At 37.0% G+C, this 24432-nt stretch overlaps 1 protein-coding gene across 5 annotated transcripts in view; it reads left to right on the forward strand.

Moving 5' to 3' along the window:
* Positions 1 to 24432, forward strand: part of TNKS (tankyrase) — a 209714-nt gene that overhangs the window by 104540 nt on the left and 80742 nt on the right. For all 5 annotated transcript variants that reach the window (XM_042983119.1, XM_042983116.1, XM_042983115.1 and 2 more), the window contains 2 exons: positions 6179 to 6215; positions 6976 to 7051. In XM_042983119.1, coding sequence (XP_042839053.1) covers positions 6179 to 6215; positions 6976 to 7051 — 113 coding nt within the window. The remainder of the gene's footprint in view (positions 1 to 6178; positions 6216 to 6975; positions 7052 to 24432) is intronic.

A 24432-nucleotide genomic window follows, 5' to 3' on the forward strand; every position in this document is an offset into this window, starting at 1 on the left:
TCTGAAAGAGCTATTTTCATTTAGCTTCTGTTAGAGTGTCACCAAAATATAGAACCAACTAAGTAAATAGTATAGGTTGACTAAAATTGCTTTACCGCTTATTCTGTAATTCACAGGTGTAGTACGTTTTATAACAGTTCAGTAGAGATTTTGTTTCCCACATAATTTATGTTTTTCCTTAAAGTTTGTTTGGAGCAACATTAAAATTGTATTAGAAAAAGAGCTGAGCAATATTGAGAATCAAATACAGGATGAGAATTTTACAGCTGAAACCCAAAATCATTGAACCCTTCACCTTCCCTTTCCAGATGGCAATAAAATAGAAGAAGGTCCCTAGAATATAGAGTGACTTTCCCGAGGTCACACAAGTAAATTGATGGCAGAGGTAGAATCCACTCCAGATCTTTTATCATACAGTTCAGTGTCTTCCCCTATATTTCATACTGATGAAGAAGTTGTTTAATATTTAATAGGGGAAAAAAAGTTTAGAGTTTTGGCATTGACAAATTAATAGTAAGAATAATATGGAAAGTACCTTATTAAAGTAAAAGATGACTTCTTTTTTGTTTTTTTAAGATGACTTCTTAAATAGTCAATAAAAACCCTAGAGTAGCATGGTCCAAAAAATGTTTCACTGTTCTAACGTTCTCTCTGCACGGTCTGCTGGAGGAGACAATAGCCACATGTGCCTATTGAAAAACTTGAAATAAGGCTAGTGCAACTGATGAACAGTTTTTGTTTTTGTATAATGTGAATGTCCGTGAAAGTAAATAGCTATGAGAGAGTGCCGTGTACTGTATAGGACAGCACGGCTTTGAGGTCCTCTGGTATGGACCTTTGGTATGGTAGTGCAGGCGATGTTTAATGTTAGCTAATGTTGACTAATTAAAAGGTCCGAGTTGTAGGAAGCAAAGGAAAATAAAAGGATCTCCACTAGAACAATTCTCTGTTCAAGCCTAGAATTTGAAAGCCCCACATTATTCTGTGTTTAGAATGGAGGTGGAGTGTGTAGTTTCACCATGATTCTAGACTTAATTAATGGTATGGACTTTGACTCCAGTATCAGAATGAGTAGGAAGACTGATAAGATTCAGAAGTAGGAGGAAGGCGTGGAGAACTCTTACAACGTCGTAGTTTTTCTCCAGTTGTCCTGAAAATATTTAGATAAGATTTCAGAGAGAAAAAAGAATTCAAGAACTCCTGGAGCCATTGTTTATTAAAGTAGAATACCAGTCTATCTGCAAATTGCTTTTGGTGGAAGACCTGTAGCTTTAAGCTTCTTGCGATGAGATTATTTCCCAGTGCTTTAATGAAATTCCTTCCACAGCTACATAGTTAGTTCTGAATTTTCAAAGCTATTAGTGAAAATACAATGGAGTTTGTCACCTAAATTAATATTTTATTCCCCATGTAGGCTGTCATTTTAGCTACAAGAATCAGTTAATCTCTTATATTTGCTGGTACCTTGATGAGAAAGTATCTCTATAAGAATTATCAATTCATGGTACTATTTAGCACTCAGCAGCTCAAGGGTCCCTACACCTGATAACTGAGATGATTGATTAAAGTCTTTACATAGCCCTTCCCTTGAGGTATCTAAAGCAGGAGGAATTAAGCATGTTAATGGAAATGCAGAAAGCATTGATCATTTGAATAGACCTGGAATGAATTTTTCTCATTCCTACTCCCTTGGTCCAAAATGTTAAAACAAACTAAAAAGGTTAAGCCCTGTATACTTTTTTTTTTTTTTTTTGTCCATGTTTACAAGCTCATATGAGAGTTCTAATGCTTTAAAATGGTTTTGATGGAAATATTTAGCTTAAATAATATAAATAGGTTTAACCTATTTAAAGCTAGTTATTGTTAACTATTTTTAAAATTGTTTTGGGGCGCCTGGGTGGCGCAGTCGGTTAAGTGTCCGACTTCAGCCAGGTCACGATCTCGCGGTCCGTGGGTTCGAGCCCCGCGTCAGGCTCTGGGCTGATGGCTCGGAGCCTGGAGCCTGTTTCCGATTCTGTGTCTCCCTCTCTCTCTGCCCCTCCCCCGTTCATGCTCTGTCTCCCTCTGTCCCAAAAATAAATTAAAAAAAAAAAAAAACGTTAAAATTGTTTTATTGCTATTACTGTTTTGTTACTCTTTGGTTTACATCATCTTGTAGAGCTCAGGTTTGGTTAGTTTGTGCTTACATATTAGCTTTTTTCAGGGCCTGGCTGATCATGAATAATGTTCAGTAAAACCTTAGACAATTCATTTAACTGCCTCGGTGTCAATTTCATTAACTGTAAATGAATATGTTGCAGATGATCCCTTAGGAGAACAATTCTGAAATTGGAGGTGAGGTGACAGAAGAAAGGTGACTTTCAAACTCCATTTCCCTCATTGCATCTAAGAAGATGTTACTATAGGCATATATTGTGAATGGCTTCAAAGTAGACAAAAGTCGTAATTCTTTTTTGGTCCCTCATTGCTCTAAGAATTTGTGATTCTGTGTTCATAATCTTTCCATGCTATTTCCCCTCAACAAAGCCAAATGACTCATTTTTACAAAACTAAGTCTCCTTTGATTCTTTCACTTGCTAAAGAAAGAGGCAAAAGCACTTTTAAATGTTGAAATTGAGATAAGTCAATAATTATGACTCCTATTTATTGATGTAAGTTTTCTTCATTTTTATTCAAAAGGTAATTTTGCCTTCATACTAAGTGAAAAGAGAAGTTTTTTTTTCTAACTACCTCAGAGAAATAAAAGGGGAGTTTCATTTTTAACCTGTTTTGACCGTTATTTTTTAACCTTTTTTTAAACCTTTCTTTTTAACACATTGACTCACACCTCCTGTGTGTGTATACTTGTGTGTGTGTGTGTGTGTGTGTGTGTGTGTGTGTGTGTATTTTTACATATATCCTGGCATTAGTTTACTAAAAAGAAAAAGCAGTTCAGACTTTGAAAAGTAAACTTTGTGGCTTGCTTATTTTTTTAATCCCACTTACTTTATTCTAATCAAAGAAAAATATTTTAAGCTATCTGTTTTCAGCATTCCTGGCTGCTATTATCTTGACTGTAATTGCCTAGTTTCCTTTCCAGCTGATCTATTGCTAGCCTTTATCTGGATGTTATTAAAGAATATAAATGCTCCATAGAGCACCATATAGTCCCAGCCAGAATGTTCTCAGATTCTTTGCTAAAATGACACCAAACCAGTGGTTTGGCTGGTAAGTAAGTAGCTCAGATTCGTTGTCAGAATGTACAAGGGATTCTAAATTCACTGCTCGTTGTTCCTGAGATGTAGCATTTGAAAAACAGCTTCAGCTGTTTATGGATTATGGTCCTTGGGCACCAGATAGTGGATGTTGGAATGTATTGCAGAAAAGCTGATTAAAGTACTAGAGCCTCTAAAAGTAAAAGTAGAAAGTCATTTGTAATACCTGTGCCTGACTCAGTCGGGTGCACTTACATGGTTCCTTTAGAGAGCTTTGGTTTATTATCATCTTATCCATGCAGGAATAACCTTTTTGTAAAAAAAAAAAAAAAAAAAAAAAAAAAAAAAAAAAAAAAAATGCGCCTTTTGGAGAAAACATTCATAAGCAATACTTGATGAGAAGTTTATGTGGGTAGACTGATTTGAACTTTGAAAATCCTAAATACTTTGCACTCTTATTATCTAGCTTATTAGAGTCTTGTTTCACTACGACTCAGCTTTCAATATACTTCAGTTCCCAATTTTCATGTGTTGTGACCGTCAATCAGGGAATTTACACTGGCCCCAAAACATAAACTATGTCAGAATTCATTGTCGCTCCCCACCCCCTACCTCTTGGGCCACTTTTCTCCCCGACAACGGTTCACAGAAGTAGAGTCTGGAGATATTTTATATTATTACAAAACTTACAGGTCTTTAAATATACTTCGTACTCCTCTTGTTGAGATATTTCCATATTTCCTCATTATTTTTGAAGTAAAGTTCAAACTTCTTAGAGAGCTGTTCGTGATCTGTTCCTTCCCTACCCATTCCCCTGCAGTGTGAGTGTGGTTTCAGACTTACAGAGCTACTGTTTCCCTTCCTATTGGTTTTTGTTTCTGTTTTACACTGGTTGCCTGCTTCTCCTTCACCCTTTTTTCATTTTACCTGAGAATCGCTTGCTCTTCCTTCAAAACTCTGCGTGCATTTCCCTTCTTCCAGGAAACCTTCATTGAGCCACAATTACCCTGCCTCTTACTAATCTCAGTCAGACCAGCCTTTAAGCTGTTTATGACTTTCACAAGATTCTTTTCATACTCTACTGGGACCTTATGTTTGTCTGGCTCACTTAAGAGACCAATACTCCTTGAGTTCAAAGATGATACTGGGGTCTTTTGTGGGTCTGAAACTGGCATTTTCAAATAAATGTTTGTTGACTGACTGAATGACTTCTAGAGATAATCTCATAATTTGACTTACTTTGGCCCTGATCCTTAAGGCATCTGAGAGTATGGTTTATGTCATATTCCTCACAAGGAGCTTTTTAAATTGACTCACTCACTTCCATATTGCCACCTAAAATGTGTAGTAAAGGTAGGTCTTTGGCTTTGGGAAGACAAGAACCTTATTGGCTAGGAGATACAGTAATATAAATCTTAACATTGTCAATTAGCCAAAGAATGTGGAATACAACACATGGGAAATTGGAAAGACCAACTCTATGATGAACGATGCATTCTAGCATATCCATGTAGATTGTTGAATCTGTGACTTTAGTGGTATATAAAATTTCCTTAGGAGGGAATAGATATTTAATGACTTCTTCCTTATTTGAAAATAACTGTTTACAGTTTCTAGATTTTAAGGTAATCTTAATATGAGAAGCAAGACAAAGTTTAAACCAAAAGAATATTTGCCAGTGATGGGCTATAGAATTTAAGCGTGTACTTGGTTGTCCTTAGGTGTCTTTTGAGTATTTGCATCAATATTCTGCATTCTGTTACAAAACAGAAACAAAATGCAAAGAAATCCATATTTATAAATGATAAGATGTTTAAAATAATTTAAGCTTAATTCTTAATAGAATTGTAACATTTTCATTTAATCTAAAATTTTATTTCTTCGATGTATGGTTAATATTTGCTTTCATGTAATTATTTGCTTAGACATTTTGTACAATTATTTCTCTAATGATATAGCAAACTGACTCAGCACATTATAGCTGAATCATAGTCCTGGCTCTTCTTTTTATTTATTGAATAAACAAACACTGTATTGTTAAAATTCTTTGTCCTTCAACTGAGTTTGCAAAAGAAGCTTGTTTGTTAGATCTTGCATACTCTAAGGAATGTGTATCAAAGGTTTGAAATTATATACCTGTTTTTCAGTCTGCGATATTTTTAAAGAATAGAAGGGAGCAAAATTGTCCACGTCTCAATAGTTGGCTATCTGCTTACTCTCAGAGACCCCAGCCTCCTTTTTTAAAAATAATTTTAAGGGTTTCTTGTTTACTAAAATTTGGTATTGAATTTGTGTAAAGTCTGAAGATTGCAGCATGCTAGAATATTTTTGTCATCTAAGACTGTATTCACTGTTTGGGTTTTTGGAGCACTGCCTCCAAGAGGTTCGTAGCATTTGGTACGGAGTTCACGTATTTCTGGTCTACAGACCTACCCTATTGAGGCAAAAGCTTCATGATGCTGATGTGTTTTTTTCTACTGCTATAATGCTCAGCAACGGTAATTAATTAAAAAAAAAAAAAACTTTCCATGTCATTACAAATAAAACTGAGGTTTTTTCTGAAGGCTAGTAATTTGTACCTTTAAAGAGCCACATTATTTTGCTTTTGTCTCAGAATGTATTATGCTTCACAAGTATACTGTGACAGCCTGAATAGGAAAGGGGGGAGGGGACATTGTCTTCAGCTGGCATGCTGTTATCAGAGGGAATGTGTTTCTGGACACGAGATTTAGCATTCATTGGTTGTCTGAAGAAAGCTATTTCATCTGAGGATTGGACAAGAAGCTGCGTCAATTTGCTGCCCGTCTCCAAGGCACTGGTGATGCTGCCTTCACAAGCTGGCTAACGTCACGGCTCCATCACCCAGCGGGGTGTGGACTCTCTTTTTCTGTTCTTCTCTATTTAATTCTCTATTTGCTGCCTACTGCATTTCTTAATCTGTCTTCTGCCAAATGCTAACAGCATGATATTTTGCAATCATCTAGGTGAATACAAGAAAGACGAACTCCTAGAAGCTGCTAGGTAAGTGATTCCATTCATTTTAAGTGAGTATAATGCATGTAAGGGAGAAAAGGGGGAGGGCAGGTGGAGGACTATAAAAATTATAACATGTTATTGTCTCGCTTGGATTTTACGTGATAATGCGGCTGAGACCCTATACTCAATCTCTATATACTTTGTTTTACATGATGTTTATTAAATGATAGAGTTGTGCAACATGGCAAAGATTACAAGGTTAATTTTATTTGGAACATTTCTCAGGGTACCTGCAGACCTTAGTTGCCCAGCTTTTCGGATGATCTTCGTGGAGTATTTAAAAACCTATCTCTTCATTTTTCTCAGAAAATTTTTTTAGCAAAGCTTGCCTGGGGAGCATAAAGTAAATGTTAAAATTCTCATCCATTTTCTTTTGTTCTTGGTCATTTATAATTTAATTAGTTAGCTTTATTCATCATTTTGTATGTATTTTTAAGCCCAGTGTTTTAGAGCACTTATCAAAATAAAGTTTGTTTGTAATTAAGAAGGTGACTTGATGCAGATAAATAAAACCATTAAAAATGTAGAAAGATGTACTATCCAAGATGTACCGCTGTATGATGATTCACAGGAATTAATTAGGAATGTGTTAATTTAATTCAGTCTACCAAAAGAGAGTCATTGAGAACCATATACAGGAAATCAAAGCAAGCCTATATTATTTTCCACTCTTCTGAAAAATATCCATAAATATTCATGAGAAGCTCTATAATATCATAGGAATTGACTTACTACCTTTTTACAGGAGTGGTAATGAAGAAAAACTAATGGCTTTACTGACTCCTCTAAATGTGAATTGCCATGCAAGTGATGGGCGAAAGGTAAGTTCTTTAATATCCCCCTTCAACAATTTCTTCTTGCTTTATACTGAAAATTTTTGAAGTCGGCATATATGTGTATACACACACATATATGTACATATGTACATACAACTATTTTTACTGGCATCTTTTCACCATAAAATGAAATGCTGCTGTATCTGTTATTGGCAGTTGTGACATATTCACAGAACTGGTGAAGCATGGGTTTTAAAGCCTTTTCTCTTAAATGTCAGACACTGAAAGTTGTTTGTTAAATAGAACTGCAGCTTTGTCGGTGATTAAAATTATAGCAACATATATTATTTTTTATGTATGATCATGGAAATTGGAAATATTTGTTTATGTCCTATTTTTACCTGTCTTTGTTTGGATATTTGCATTTTTGATCTCCTATTTGGCAGCGGAAGATTTGCTTGGTAGATACCAACACTTTTTCCATTTAAAGCTGAGAAAATGCTAACAGTTTTTAGATATGTAACAGCACTGCTTTTTTGCTTGTTTTTTTTTTTTTATTATTGGCTAAGTTTTTTATCATGGTCTGTTGAAAGAAAATAGACTAAAGACGAGAGAAATATTCTGCATTAATTTACAGTTGCTACAAATGTAAGGTATATATAAATGTACAGCTGAGTCTTCGTTACATGGTTACATGCTCTGCATTCTTGCCGAGTATGGGCCGAAATGTATCCCTTCACAGCCTTTGGTAATTGACTGCAAAGTTTTGCAGGGATTTGCCTAATAGATATTGAAAAATAAAACACTCTGTATTGTAAAGCCTTGGTTAAAATGACAGCTCATATTTTAATGATTAAGGATAACTTTTGTATTTTAAAAATGTAAAATATTTTTGAAGTTACACTGTGAATGTTGAGGAACATCATTTGTGTCTAATATTTAAAGAATTAGTTTCTTTGAAATTATTTTATAGTGAAAATGTGCTATGGGAAATATCAGGATGGACGGTACACCCCTTAGATATATATAGTGTCTTTATAGTGCCTCTACACATTTTTCCATTCCAATGAAACCCATATAATAGTGGCAAGGAACCGAATCCTCTCCACAGAATATATGTTATTTGTTATTATAGGTGGTTTGTATATTATTTCATGTGGCCTGTTGAGCATTCAGTTTCTCTGGATAATCTGGGGACAGACTTCTACTTTAATGGAACGTTAAATTATTATACATATATCAAGCTATAAACTAGCAGAGATTTACTCAGTATTTGTAATGACTTTTGGGAGACGGTTTTAAATGATAACTGCTCATTTTTTCCCTTCAATTTTGAAGTTGCTTTGGGGATTTTAACATTCTTGAGTTACTTGGAGCTCCAGATTTTGTTTGGATCCTCTCAGTAAATAAAGTGACTTTTATCAGTGTGCAGAAGAGGGCCTTCTTAACTATGGTGAGTGTAGCTCTGTCTTCAGGTAGAGCTCGTCTAGAGCCCAGCCTGCTTCAGTTTCCATAGTCGTTTTAATATTACAGACTTTATGTGCGATGGCTCTAGCAGGAGCCGATTTCTATTCCAGCCTCATTCTCCCATCGTCAGCCTTATACCTTACCAGCCCCATTTGTAGCTCAATAAGTCATAATAATTAAGGAGCACAAACACTGATAATTAACAAATTACCTCTTCTCCCTGCCTCACTCCCTGCCTAACTACATAAACTCCTTTATTTTTCCCTTCTCCCCAAAGGAGAATACACTTCCCTCATTCCTTTAGCTGGAACCAATGTATTCCTTACCCAAATTCCTGGGGCTCCCTTTCTGTATTATTCTATGGCATCTACCACAGAGTTTTTTCCTCTATTCATCCATTAGCTCTTTGTATTTTGCCCTGGACCAAGCCTGGTACCTTGCAGGTAGCCAGAATCTTAGGATATGACTATGCTCCCTAATAAACATAATTTTATCCTCTGACTGAAAAATCATCTGTGCTCTTTTCCATTTAGAAAATGAACTCAGAAGTGTGTGAATAGAAGATTTTATATTTTCCATTATTATGTTATTACTAGTATTATTTTACTAATTTATTTTTGATTTATTATATCATGAAGGAAAGCTATATTTTAATGTATAGAACATTGTTAAGAACGTGTTTCATACATTGTGATTTTGCTGTAGGATTCATACCATATAAATAATGTAAGAATTCTCCAAAATGGGCTCCTATACTTTTTTAGATTATTAGTTTGCTCAAATTAGATAGAAAAAGAAAATTAGATGTAAGCATTTATTAGGTTTTTGTGCTATGCATATAACATAAAAAATCAGTCACAATTGTTCATCAGTATGCAAAATGTAAATAAAATTTCATAATTAAAATTTAATTATATTCATATTTACATATCACCCTTATTTATGGCACAGAATAGTTCTTATTAAATGTGCCAGCTGTGGTAAAGCCACAAAGTGGCAAATATTCTGGGTGCTGATGGAGATTGGGATAAGGTCCTTTAGTTATGACAGTATCTTTTGTTTTCTTGTTATTGGTGTCAAGAAAATGTGTAAGGAAATCTAGCTGTGAAATTACAAGTCTGTCTTAGGTATTTAGTATTTTTTCAGGCCATTTGCCTGTGTTTATCTACAATTAGGAAATTAGATTGTATATTAACAATAAAAGGATAAAGGTACTTTACATATATAGTAAGTTAGGTATATAAAGTTTTATTTCTTGAATTTGCATGTTAGAGCACAATACTGAATCAAACTTATTTTTAGCAGGTTTCTAAATGACTGTATTAATGCTTAACTGAATCCTTGCCTGTCTCTGTTTTTACTATGATTCCTGGTTTGTAAATTTAAAAAGCCCATGGAAATGTCAATTTCATAATGTTTTTAGAAAAGAAATGTTCTTTATACGTTAACTGGTAGGTGGAGAATTTGCCTTGGATATATGCGGGGGTTTTAGACTACAGCATTCCTCTTTAATGCAGTACATGGGGTTATACAATGACAGTGTAACTTTTCAAAAGCCTCTTAATTCTATACTGTCACTTGGTGATTATCTAATTAGGTAATATACGAGTCGTTTGTGTTTTTATTTCCCATAGACATTTGTTTTTCTAACCTGTAGAATTCTGAAAATAGTGAAGTACCAATAAGGTTTTAAGTAATTTATGTTGTTATTTATGCTTTTATTTTTCATGTAAATCAAAGTGGAGCTTAGCTACTCTAGAAATTTCCAGTTGTTTTTTTCCCCAAAAATCAAAGACAAACTTTTTTTGTAATTTTTTGTTCTAAAATGCCACTTTTATACACTTACATACACGCTCAAATGATGGCCACTTTAGAAACGTAGGGGCATAGATATAACTTATTCTTCAATCTCCTACCCATTATGACTAGACAGAACATTCTACAGTTCCTTATTTTGAACTACAGTGAAATGCAACTAGATACTGTTCCCTTTCTAGAATTCTTTTTTCCTATGTTTTCAAGCTTAGATTTGTTGTTCTTTAATCTCCCTTTACAGTATTTTCTGTCGAGGTGTTTTATTAGCAATTAGCCAAATAATTGTTTACCTGTAACTTTAAGGTGGCCATGGTCTCTTGTTTTTCAGTATTAATTCTCATAAGGATACTTTTAGACAATGAATAAAAAATATTTGAATACATCTCAAATTATTCCCATACTCAGCCCTCTTCAGAGTTCTCTTTGGTCCTTCTTGTATCATTTCCCTTTCTTGTCTGCCTATCCCCTTCCAAAATAAATGTCCTACATTCATCTCCTCCTTACAACAAGGGAATAGAGTTGAGCATTACTGTATGTATTCCTAAATAGGAATATATATCTTTGCATGCATGTATGGTGCCTAATGCTGCTATGATTGTATGTCACCAAATAATGAAAGTAACTAATATTTGACTGGTAATTTATTTTTATAAAGTATTCAATATAATTTCTGGTATTTCAGGTTTCTTTGTGCTCCTTTCACCCATTAGGCCAGCACTTAGTACTTACAGCCTATAGGTCACTGTGCCAAGTGTCATGGGAGAGAAATATGTGTTTAACGGTATTGGTTCACAAGGAACTCGACAACTGATAGAATGATTAAGACATCATCCAGTATGAAACATTAAAAAAAAAAAAAGGTCATGCTCCCTTGTGGCCTCCTTTGTGGGGCGCCGAGGTGACTCAGTCTCTTAAGCATCTGATTCATCTCAGGTCATGATCTCACAGTTTGTGAGTTCAAGCCCCACATCGGGCTCTGCACTGGCAGTGTGGAGCCTGCTTTGGATTCTCCTTCTCTCCTCTCTCTCTCTGCCCCTCCCCTGCTCGTGCCTTTTCTCCCTCTCTCTCAAGATAAATAAACTTAAAAAAAAAAAAAAGCAGACATTATCCAGTATGTTGAAGTTAATCCTCTTAAAAAAAATGTATGATTCCCTTTGCTGTGGTACAATTATAAAGTGTAGATTTAAGGTGGGTGGGTTTTGTTGGGGGGGGGGGACTTTTATTTTAAAGCATTGGTTTTTAGACATGGATCCTCTTCTAGGAAACCACAGATGTAGATGAACAGGCAGTTGGAGGAGCATGATTTAAACTCAGAAAGATTAACTGAAGGATATCTTTAAATGTCACATTTCTACTGTGTAAATGTTTGCCTCCATAAAACAGTTAATAAGGAGAAAGATTCTGGAAACAGAGAAAAGTGAAGTGTTTAAAAACTATTTTTTAATAGTGATCAATCAGAAATAAAGTAGAACTTAATGCCATCCCTTGAAGATACCATAAAAAAGTTATTTAGTTGAAAGAGCAAAACTACCCTCTCTCTCTCTGGCCCTTCCCCTCTCAAGCTCTGTCTCTCTCTCTCTCTCAAAAATAAATAAACATTAAAAAAAAGGGGGGGGGTGCGCCTGGGTGGCTCAGTCGGTTAAGCGTCTGACTTTAGCTCAGGTCATGATCTCGCGGTCCGTGAGTTTGAGCCCCATGTCGGGCTCTGTGCTGACAGCTCGGAGCCTGGAGCCTGCTTCAGATTCTGTGTCTCCCTCTCTTTCTGGCCCTTCCTCTCTCTCTCTCTCTCTCTCTCTCTCTCTCTCTCTCTCTCAAAAGTAAATAAACATCAAAAAAAAAATTTAAAAAAAAGAGCAAATAGGCTGTAAGGTCGGACAGATTGGGTTCTCTTCTCTGCTGTTGCACTTTCTAAGTGTGACTATGGCTCTGTAGTTTTCAATGTACTCATGTGTAAATGGAGATAATCCTACTCATTCCACAAGGTAGTTGAGAGGATGAAGTTATGCCATCGTAGTAACTTAGTAGAACGTCAGTAAATTAGATCCCTACTCCTTTGAAACATTTTTTGAAGACTTTGGACATATTTAGAATGGACATATATATAGTTTTGAGTATCCCAACATTCTCCACTCCACCACAGAAATTGTCTTTATTATCCAAGCTCAGTCCCAGATATCATTTGGATATTGTACATTACCAGGTAATCTACAAAGCATATGATTCAATTAATTCTTTAGGAGCTCCGTCTTCACCACCCTCCAAAAACCTCACACTTAATAAGTAAATTTGTTTATATTAACAGTTTGTAAATTCAGAAATGTGTTTTTGAGCTCTATATAATCATTTTAAGACTATATTTGTGAAAAATTAATATCTGGCTGAAAATAATGCCACAGTATTCATTTGAATTGCATAGAGCACATCCAGTGAAGCACAGAGAACTTTCTTTTGTATTTATATGGGAGTGCTTAGGGTTGTTTACCTTTGTCATATTGTAGTATAGAATTTCTCCGTATTCTTGTTTAACAGCTCCCTCCCTCACTGTAAGTCTCCACCAAATATCAGGTTTGACCAGGATTTAAACAGCCTTTATATGGTAGATTATTACTCTGAAGACCCCTCAGTGAAACCATGCCCCTCATTATTTATGCTTTGGCCGAGTTCCTTCTTACGCTGACTTTGAGCTAAACCCGGGACTGCTTCGATGCATAAAATGAAGCAGAATTGCTCTGCCTCTTCCAGGACTAGCCCCTGAGGTAGCCTGGCTGCTTGCCAGTTCCCTGCTTCTGGAATGCTCCTCCCTCTTTGAACCCGGCTGCCATGCCATGAGGCAGCCCAGGTAGCGGTGCGGAGGCCTCCAGCCAGAGACCCACTTGAGCTCGGGGAAGCCTCTAAACAAACAGCTCATTGCCCAGGCGTACCAGGCCTCATAACCTCAGCTGAGCTCCCTGTTTAGTAGCCTCCCGGTGACATCAGCCACCTCAGCACCCCAGCCCATGCCACACGGAGTAGAAGAGCCACCTGCAAGCCACCAGCTGGGGGGGTTTTGTTACCTAGTAAAAGATAACCAATATACCCGTACTGTAAGAAAATAATAACTCAATGCTTGTTATCTGCTGGGCCAGAAGGTTGCATCTTTTCTCATGTAGATTACTGAAAACGGCTGTTTCATAGCTGTGTGGAAGAGTCCGTGAAGATTTAAAGATAAATCTCCAAATGTATTTATTTCTTTAGCTGTAAAGATGATTTTGAATTATATCTTGCAGTTTATGATTCTTTTCCCCCTCAGAGTGCAAGGAAGTAATTTCATGTACATCTTTTGTGGTCATAGTCTCAGGGGAAAAAACAGGAGTTGGAAGCTAGAAGACCCAAGTTTTAAGGTAAAATTATTACTAGCTTTTAAGTTAAAATTCCTATGAGGCAAATTTTGTCATGCCTCCGAGTTCTCCATTTTTTAGCCTATAAAATGAAGGATTTGGGCCACATGAGTTCTAAAATACCTTTCAACTCTAGAGGTGTCTGGGTAGGTCAGTTGGTTAAGCATCTGACTTCAAATCGGGTCATGATCTCATGGTTCATGGGTTTAAGCCCCGCATCAGGCTCTGTGCTGACAGCTCAGAGCCTGGAGCCTGCTTCCGATTCTGTGTCTCCCTCTCTCTCTGACCCTCCCCCATTCATGCTCTATCTCTCTGTGTCTCAAAAATGAATAAACATTAAAAAAAAGAACACCTTTCAACTCTAACATTTTAAGATTGCAATGTATTTTGTTATTTATTTCTCATTAGAGTTAGTAGTAATTACCAGCAATATAGAATTGGATTATGTAAAGGTGTATGGAGTCACACGAGATAAGACTCTCCTGGAATCTGGAATAGTTTACATAGAGTCTTTTTCCCCTTTAAGAAAGTGTTAGCATTACCTGGGGGCCGATGCCTGGCTCTCGGTGGCCTTTAGTGGCCTTTATCATCCTCCTCTGTTCTTGGCAAAACCTGGTAGATGAAAGGTCATACCACTTTTTAATATCCAACTTTTATGCGCCAGAGTTCAGATGTTACATGGGATTACAGGAAGGTCAAATGCATCAGGGAACTCTTCAAGCACTTTACATTTAATTATATATCTAATCTAATCACTTCTTTAAAGTACATCTTGCTGAGCAATGCATGTCTTGCTGTAATGCAGAAATCCCTTAGAGCAAGTTTTCTTGCCTACTTATGATGGAGTATATTGTATAAAATCTTTATGCCTGTGTATATTCATTTTGTAACAATAAGGGCTTGAAAATGTCTTTTTTATTTTTCATTAGGGAATCGCTTCTACTAAAACAGTCTCTATTTTGTCAAGCATGACATTTCTACTGGTGAGGGTAATTAGTACCCATGCCAACTGTGCTCTGTTTCTCTCTGTGAGGAGAGAATTTTTAGTCGAAAGGGACCTGTGTTAAAAAGCAGGTGCTAACACAGGAGTTTATTTGAGCTCTGCTTAATCACTCTCCTCCTCACTTTGGTTTCTCCTACACTTGCATCCAAAAAGCATGTTTGCTGCAGTTTTCAACATTAGACTGGTTACTGGTCGAGGGATAGAAAAGGAGTGAGTACTAAATCGTTTTGCTGTGAGTATGATTCATTACTAAAATTTGAATTATAGGAGCCACTTTACAGAAGTGACACTTAAGTGTATTCTTTTCAAATGGCAAGAGTCTAAGTTTAAAGTGCTCTTTTTGCCTCTACAAGTAAACCAAACTTTATAGAGTACACTAGATTACAACTGCAGCATTCACTTGAAAAACAACCATCTGGCAGAGTGGCAAGGGAATAGGTTCTGGAAGAAACACAGAAAGTAGCTTCAGTGGTATTGCTGATGTCCTAGTTCTGCAGTTGAGTGGGATGGTGGGTAGTGTTATTAACATATTTTTCTGTATCCATTGGTACACGAGAAAAACATTTAAAAATAGTCCCATAATGATTATGATTTGATATGATCTCTTTGGCTTAAACTATTCGGTTAACCTCAGTTAACAGAGTATTCAGAAAAGGGCTCAAATCCTTTTAGTAAAGGGTGAACCTTAGTGGGTAAAAAGGCTTGCTTAGGAGCAAAGAGAAGTCTGATTTCAGAAACTTCGGGCCTGATGAGAAGCAGCAAAAAGTGAAGAGTTAATTATGGACTTAAGAACTTTGAGATTGTATGTAGCTTTGAATTAGCATTATTAGGAACTGTGGTCCGGCCATAATACAAAACCAATATAAACTGCTAATTTTTTAATTCATTTTGTACTGCTTACCTGAAATCTTAGCTCAGGTTGCCATACCATAGACTGGTGACTTAAACAACAGAAATTTATTTCTCATAGTTCTGGATGGAGGCTGGGAAGTCCCAAGGTCAGAGTGCCAGCATAGTCAGCTTCTCAGCAGGGCTCTCCTCCTGGCTTGGGGAGGGCTGCCTTCTTGCTGAAAGAGGAATTGAGCTCTTGGGCACCAACCCCATTGTGAGGACCCCACTTTGTGACCTTATCCAAATCTAACTACTCCTAAAGGCCCTATCTTCAAATACTGCCACATTAGGGTTAGGGCTTCAACTTAGGAATTTGCTGGGGTCGGGGTGGACACAAAACACTCAGTCCATCTGTAACACCTGGTTATTTTTGTGTCACTACTTTTTTTTTTAAAGAAATACAATAATTGCTCAGGAATCTTACTTCCCTCCTCCCCCGCCCCATGCATAGTCACCCATTTATTTGCTTGCTCAATTAAATTGGAATTATAAAAGAAAATTTCTAAGAAGTATCAAGAATCCCCATAATATTCTTTTTTTCAAAAAACTGTTTTCAGTGACTAATAAGAAAACATCTTTCTCTACTAAGAATAGCATCAGTAGTAAAACTTCGGAAACACTATGAATACCATGCATGCATAATTGTTTGAAATGCCTGTTTGGGTAGCCAAATTAGCAAATTTGAAAATAGACAAACTCTAAATATAAAATGTTTCATATATTGGTTTTCCTTTTCTGAAGATAGTAACATGATAAAACCCTACTCTGAATACCATAAAAACGCCCATTAAAGTCATCTCCTAGTTTCAGAGTGGGTTCAGTACCTCTTAGAATTGGGGAAGGGGCTATGGGCAGGGAACAGAACGAGAGCTCTCTGCTCCTGACTACTCTCGGCTGCCAGATTCACAAATGCAAACTCAGAAACAACAAGGACTGTATCACTGAAGGAGCTGTGAGGAATTTCTCCCAGTTTGCACAGTTAAAATGACTAATGATCTAATGTGGAATGATTCCCTCACAAATGATCTTCAGATGCCAATCAGTGTGACTTGTGTCCTGTCTCAAGAATCAGCCAGCTATCTGTTGAACATTAGTTAGAATCTTTGATGTTTAGATTTAAAAACCCAAGACTGTAAATATTAACTGTAAAAAGGGATTCATGTGAGGTTTGGGTTGTGTGAAAACTTTTCCGCTTAAGGTATAAAACATCAGGTTCGTATCAGACATGAAACCTGGTTTCCATAAAGTCTGCCAGCTGTTTCTCATTAAACAATGCAAAATTAATGTTGCACCTTCTGAGAGTGCTAAGCATTCTGTTTTTTTCTTCCTCCCATACAAACCCTATGAGAGGAAGCTAGAAACTCATTTTCATGCATACATTTCAATTCTGCTAAATCTGAGGCTGGAAAAGAGGAAAACAAATTTCTGGCTGTTGAAGAATCCCCTTGGAGTTTCCATGATGAGAACGTTAAGTTAAAATTGAATTAAGTTGGCATTCAGAGCTTTATTCTCACAAAGATTCCTCTGTGGATTTCCTGTTCTTTCTTGTATGCTCATTTCCTTTCCCCTCTCCTCTTCCCAATACACACACTAAAGATAGTCTTTTATGTTTTCAATATAAAAATAAATTTTTATTATAAAAGACAGTTGAAGTACAAAAACTTTGTTTTAGAAGATATTTCATAAATTCTACAAATTCTCAAATGCCTTCGATTCCTTCCTAAAGATGCCTACATATGTTACTTTGGAAGAATACCCTCTCTGAGGCTGGAGAATATCAATCATATTTTACCTCTGTTCATGTAGCTTATCTAGAATTCATAGAATCTTATTTGGAGAAGAACTTAAATGACAGCTAGTCCAACTTCCCAGTACAGTTCTCATCTTCACTATGGGAACTCTGACAGATTGTCGTCTGGCTCTGCTTGAATACACTCTTAAAAAAGTGAGAGCTCACTGTCACTGGTTTGGATCAGCCAGCATCTGATTTAGTGCTGAATTTCAGGTTTCACACATTAGGGAGGCATATTGACCAGCCCGAGGGTGACTAGGAAGGTAGTCAGGACATTATTCTGGAAAAAGCAGTTGAGGCAACTTCAGGAATTTAGTTCAAGAGACCAAATGATTGTCTGTTAGGGATCTGCAGAAAAATCCTGTCCTAGGAAAGAGGCAGGTAAATTGTCTTCTCTAGTTTCAATTTTCTGTTACTCTTTTCTTGTCTTCTGATACTTACTATTTTAGACAACTTCTGTTGTTAAGAAGTCCTACATTTCCAGGGTGCTCATCCAGTGGTATGGTCACACTCATTATTGGTAGGATTTCACATACAGTATCCCCTGGATCACTGCTGAAGTAGCCAGAACTACCAGTGTGATCCCTGCCTACCCAGTTACCCTTCTGCAGTCAGCCACACTAGTCCATTTCTGAACATGCTATGCAGAACCTGAGCACCCAGGCAAAGGAAAAGAAGGAAAGCGGAATGAGAGTTCTGAAGTCAAGACTGTCTGCTTTTGATCTCCAACTCTGCTGTTAACTTGCTGTATTCATCCTCCTCTTCCTCAGTTTACCCTTTTGTTATATGGAGATAATAGTTTCTAGCTCTGATCATTGTTGTGTAAAGTAAATACAAATTAATAAATACACATTTTGAAGAGTGCTTGGTACATAGAAAGTACCCAGTAGATTTTAGCTATTATTTTCAATAAACTACTTTGTATTTTCAAAATGTTTTCATGTCTTCTATTTCATTTAGCCTGAAAATAACTCAATGAGGAAACCATTACTTTTGTCACCCAACTCCTCCCATTACAGAGACTGTGACTTAAAAACACTAATATGTTAAAACACTTCAGTTCTAGGAGTGGTATCATGTCTGTTTTGAAAAGTCATAGTCATGGGGCTTCTGGGTGGCTCTGTCAGTTAGGTGCCCAACTCTTGATTTTGGCTGGTCATGTTCTCGTGGTTCACAAGTTGGAGCCCCACATCAGGCTCTGTGCTGACACCACATAGCCTGTTTGGGATTCTCTCTCTCTCTCTCTCTCTCTCTCTCTCTCTCTCTCTCCCCTTCCCCAGCTCACATACTCTCTCTCCTCTCAAAATAAGGAAATAAACTTAAGAAAAGAAAAAGAAAGAAGAGTTATAGTCCTGACACAGTCCACTATGATAAGACTATATATGTTGTTAACTTTGTTTAGCTCAAGGTACTGTGCTTGAGAGAACCATTCACCAGGAGTCAGAGGACCAGAGGAAAAGACTGGAAAAGAAAACATTACCGTAGAAGGATCTAGTAATGTGTAATCTGTAGAAGAGACAAGTTAAAGGAAACAAAGTTTTTGAAAAAAGTATGAATAAAATATCTTTTTAAAAAGTTTTATTTCTACTTTGGCTCATCAATTTTTATTCTCCAGATAGTTTCTCTTTTAAATTCTCTTTATAATGGCCCAAGAATTGAGAAATTTCAAGGATGAGATTGTCTAATCTTCATTATGGTACTATTTTAAATCTCCCTTCAAAAGACAGGCATCAGTGATAGGTATTTCCATGGACTCATGCCCATATGGATTCTCTAGCTTATAGTTTGTTTTGATTTTGATTTACGTATCCCTGTCTCAAAGAACTCCTTAGGTATACCTTCCAAGCAGATTAATCATGTCTCTCTGCCTGAAAGAAAATAGCTCTAATTGTGTGGTTGTTATATTTTCCTGGGAATTTATATTAATGGCTGATAACAGTATTTTATTTGTAGAAGGGAAATACTGATCTGTCTGAACCAAATGATACGTTTGAATGAGGTGTTTTTTGTTAAGATAGCCAGAGCAGATGGAACAACCTGTCTATTTACAGACAATCGGTGAATAATTATGATACAGCTACACAATGGAAATGCTAAGCAAAGAGTAAGATTAGACTTATATGTACTAATCTTTTAAGAGAAAAAAGCAAACTTCAGAAGACTGTAATATGATCCATTTGTGTGACCCAAACAACAGTAAAAAGAACTCAGAGAAACACATGTTCATGTGAATAGAAAAAAAATCTCACATGCTACTTGTGCATGTTAAGCAATGGTTACTTACAGGAAAGGGGTTTGTTGAGCTAGAGGAAGAAATTGAGGACATTTTACTTGATATTATTTTAGAGGGAATCATGATTTTTATCATTTAAAAGAATTCTTTTGGGGAGGGAATGGTGAGTAAAGGTAAATGATAAGTGAGACCAGTTAAAACTGAGAAAATACTTATGTAATACCTCATTTTTTTGAGAGAGAGAGAGAGAGATCTAGAGCTGAAGCGTAAGCGAGGGAGGGGCAGAGTCAGAGGGGAAGAGAGAATCTTAAGGAGGTTCCATGCCTAGCGCAGAGCCAGCGGGGGGCATGGGGTGTGGTGCTCTATCTTACAACTGTGAGATCATGACCGGAGCTAAAATCAAGTGTCGGGCGCTTAACTGACTGAGCCACCCAGGTGCCCCTGTAATATCTCATCTTTATTTTTTTTTATAATTTTTTTTTTAACGTTTATTTATTTTTGAGACAGAGACAGAGCATGAACAGGGGAGTGGCAGAGAGAGAGGGAGACACAGAATCTGAAACAGGCTCCAGGCTCTGAGCTGTCAGCACAGAGCCCGACGCGGGGCTCGAACTCACAGACCGTGAGATCATGACCTGAGCCGAAGTCCGATGCTTAACCGACCAAGCCACCCAGGCGCCCCTCATTTTTAAAACCATATCTGAAAGTCTGTTTGTTTAAAAAAGTGGAAATAAGTATTGGAATTAAAATTTTTTTATTATTATTTATTTTTTGAGAGACAAAGACAGAGTGTGAACAGGGGAGGGGCAGAGAGTGAGAGAGACACAGAATCCAAAGCAGGCTCCAGGCTCTGAGCTGTCAGTACAGAGCCTGACATGGGGCTCGAACTCACAAACCGTGAGATCATGACTTGAACCAGAGTCGGACACTTAACCGACTGAGCCACCCAGGTGCCCCAAGTATTGGAATTTTTAAGTGTAATGATTTTCTGTTTGTTTATATATACTTTATTTTAAAAAAAAGATGGCAAGGGGTGCCTGGAGGGCTCAGTTGATTGAGCCTCTGACTCTTGATTTCGGCTCAGGTCATGATCCCAGGGTCTTTGGATCAAGTCCCACATCAGACTCTGTACTGAGCATGGAGCCTGCTTAAGATTCTCTTTCTCTGCCACTCTGCCTCTCTCTCTCTCTCTCTCTCTCTCTCAAAAACAAACAAAACAACCCATGATACCTCTAATTCACAGATTCATAGAGGTAGTAACTGTAAAACTGATGGTACACAGAGCAATCTTATCACAAAAAGTAGAATATCCAGACATGAAATGTTGCCTGATATGATACCGTATAACATATCGTCTATGAAACATTCTTGCGAAAGAAGTTTCATGTGAAAGAGGAAAATATAGATAGGCGCAAGTTAATCACACAGAAAAGACAACAACTAACAAGGTCTCTTCAACAAGTCCGTAAGGTGAAAAGAGAAAAAAAGGAGAGAAGAAGACCCTTGTACATTTAGGGAGACTTAATGGCACAAGAACAAAAGTACTGATCCTGACATCCAGTGAACCAGTGTTAGGAAGTTTTTTCAGCCAATGATGAAATGTGAATATTGGCATGGGTAATAGATGGATATACCCCTATTCTGTTAGACGTACTAAGTTGGGGGTTTTGAAAGAAAATGCCCATAATTTTTAGAGATACCTGTGGAAGTGTGTGTGGGCGAACTGTTACAATGTCTTGAATTTGCTGCAGAATACTTTTAATGGGAAAAGGAAAAGATAGATGGCAGAGGCCAGGGTAGCAAAGTCTTAATAATTAACGGTTGTTGAATCTGGGTGATGATTACATGAGTGTTCAAGTGCTGAAAAGATCATAATATTTTTATCTTATGAAGCCATTTTTGTAACTGTTTCTAGAGCAAGAGGCTGAAGGAAGAACTTGAATAGTATATGGAGCTTGTATGGACTGAGAAAAGGTTACGCTTGAGTCTTTTGAAGAAATTGTTAAATGGAAAGAGAAGTATCCTTTGTTATCTCTTGAGCCAGCTTTTAATAGGATTCTTCTCCTAGTTTGGCAGAGGAATAAGTCTGGCTTTATTCAGAATGCCTGTGTGCCCTTGCACGTAGGCACACACATACAGACACACACACACACACGATTTTCTGACTTGGGACAACTCCAGGAACCTAGAAACTCATTCAGCATTAAGCTGGAGTGGGGTGACCAAGCATCGCAGTTTGCCTCAGATGAATGGGCTTCCTGGGATCAAAAAAATCTTGGGCAAAGCAGGATGAGCTAGTCACCCTAGTCTAGGAAAGTCTAGAGGATTTGATAGAGGTCAAACTGGGCCTTCATCTTAATGAAAACCGAAATACATTATATATCATGAGGTTAGACAGCTGTCTGATAACTTACATCATGGCTTCACAGTTGTGGTTTTGTTCTTTCCTAGGGAACGCATCAAACATCACGCAGGCATGTGTTGAAATGTAGGTGTAAATCTCTCACGTAAATTTAAAGTCTCATTCACCAAGCTGGATCATTCATGTCCTCTGTTCCCTTTTAGTAATGTAAATCAAAAGTTGACAATAACTTTGATTTTGTTAACACTCTACTAAATATAAGGGACTATGTTAAGCCTTCAAACGGAAAATTAAGATATATTCTCTGTTCTTACGAGCTCATGGTGGATTAGAGGAGACAAATAATTACTGTATGTTATTTTGTGACAAGTGTTAGGTAAAAGATTGTGGCAAATGGTTTTAGGACCAGTCTTTGGCAATCCTTTTTTGTATTTTATTTGCAAAAGTATTCTACAAAGACAAAACAAGAGGAAAAAAGAGAATTATTTGGAGTATTGGTATTTTGGAATCTCGTTTTAAAATCTCGTTCAAAGGATGTCCCAAAGTTTGTGCTTTATAAAAATAGAATAACAGTCTTAAGAAATTAAGAATTAATGTTTATATTTTATGCTTTTGAGATGAACGGTGTTACAAAGATTGGGATGTTCTGTGTGATAATGGTGAACTTCAAAAGCTTTCTCAGCACTGTCAGATCAAGGAACCCTTTCCCCTGTACCCAGAAGTCATTTGTGAGAGAGCAGTATGGGTTTTGTGTTAAAATATAAATGCTAAAATTCCTTTGGCATTGAACATTTGTAATAATGCATTTAAATCTTGAGACATGGTTATCATGATTTCTTTGCTCAATGGAAAAAACAAGATTTAGAAATTAAATTTTTATATTCTAGGCACGTAATAATACATAGGTCCCTGAAAGCTCATAGCTGCCTTATGGATCCCTAAGATTCTTTTATTTTAATATTTAACCCTCAAGAATATTTTGTCTTTTCATTGTTGTTTTGATTTGTTAAGAAGTTGCGTGAAATTCAATTTAAATGGGAGAATATTTTGTTACTAGTTAATTTCTCCAGAAGGTATTTCACTTATTAGTATAATCCAATTCCCATTCATTTCAGCTAATTAGTAATTAGGGTATTTGAGCCATGTGGAGTGAACCAGGGAGAGCAGAGTAAAAGATGATGTTGGAAAGTTGAAGAGTAGTGATAGGAGAGATTCCCTATGGTCTTCCAGATCATTGTATAGACTTAGCTTTTACGTCTGGTGAGATGAAGAGCCACTGAAGATTCTGAACAGGGGACTGGTGTATCTAACTGGTATGTTACAACAGGATCACTCTGCTGCTATGTTGCATGAACTCTAAGGGGATTCTTCTGGAAGCCAGAATGCCAAATAGAAGGCTGTTGCCACTCAGCCAGCTGAGAGAGGATGGTGACTTAGACCAGGCCAGTGACCGAGCAGTGACTAGATTCTGGAGATGTTTTGGAGATAGTGCCAACAGAAATACTCTGATGCGGTGAGCATCGTGTGTGAGAGAAAGATGGTACTCAGGAAGAACTCAGGGTTTTGGACCTGAGTAAGAAAAAGGATAGAGTTGGTATTTAACAGCAATAGGAAATTCTTCAGAGTAGGTTTTGGAGGGAGTACTAGGAGCTCAGTTGTGGGCCTCGGCATGAGATGTCTCCAGCATGTCCTTGTGGTGACGTCAAGTAGGAAGTTAGATTATGAGAGTCAGGAGTTCAGCAGAGAGACTGAGCTGGAGATATGACTGAGGAGTTGTCAGTGTACCAATGTTATTTGAAGCCACAAGACTGCATGAGGTCACCGAAGAATGATACTGGTAATGAAGAAAAAAGATCTAAGGACGTAGTCCTAGAGTACTCCAGTGTCAAGAAAATGAGGAGCAACCAGAAAAAAAGACTAAGGAGTAACCAGTGAGGAAGGTGTCTAGGTATCCTAGAAACCAAGGGGAAAAATATTTCAAGAAGGAAGAGAGGTGATCGGCTACGTCAAATAGTGCTGACAGGTAAAGTAAGGTGAGGACTGACAAATGACCACTAAGAGATAACTTCTAAGCGTATAAGATACTTGATAAGGTGATAATAAGTTGTAACTACTGTTTATTGGGCTTTTTCTGTGGGATACTGTATTAGGTGCTTTATACAGTTTTCTGTAACCCATTAAATAGCTTTATATGGTAAGAATTACAGTTCTCATTTTATAGATGTTGGAAGCCAAGGCTCCAAGACACTAAGACATTAGTCCAAAACTATATACCTTGTAAAGTTGCAAAGCAAGAATGCAAACCCCAAATTTAAAAGGCTTTACTTTTTTCCTTGTATTATACTGCTGGACTTACAGTAAGGTTGCCACCACAGTTTTTTAACAGGGTTTTCACCTGACGTTACTTTATGCATTTATGTGTAGGGTAAGTTAAAGCTATCTTACATGCTTTATTTTGTGCCGCAAATTTATATCATAAAAGGCAA

Source organism: Panthera tigris, chromosome B1 (genome assembly GCF_018350195.1).
Source record: "Panthera tigris isolate Pti1 chromosome B1, P.tigris_Pti1_mat1.1, whole genome shotgun sequence".
NCBI classification, from domain to species: Eukaryota; Metazoa; Chordata; class Mammalia; order Carnivora; family Felidae; genus Panthera; species Panthera tigris.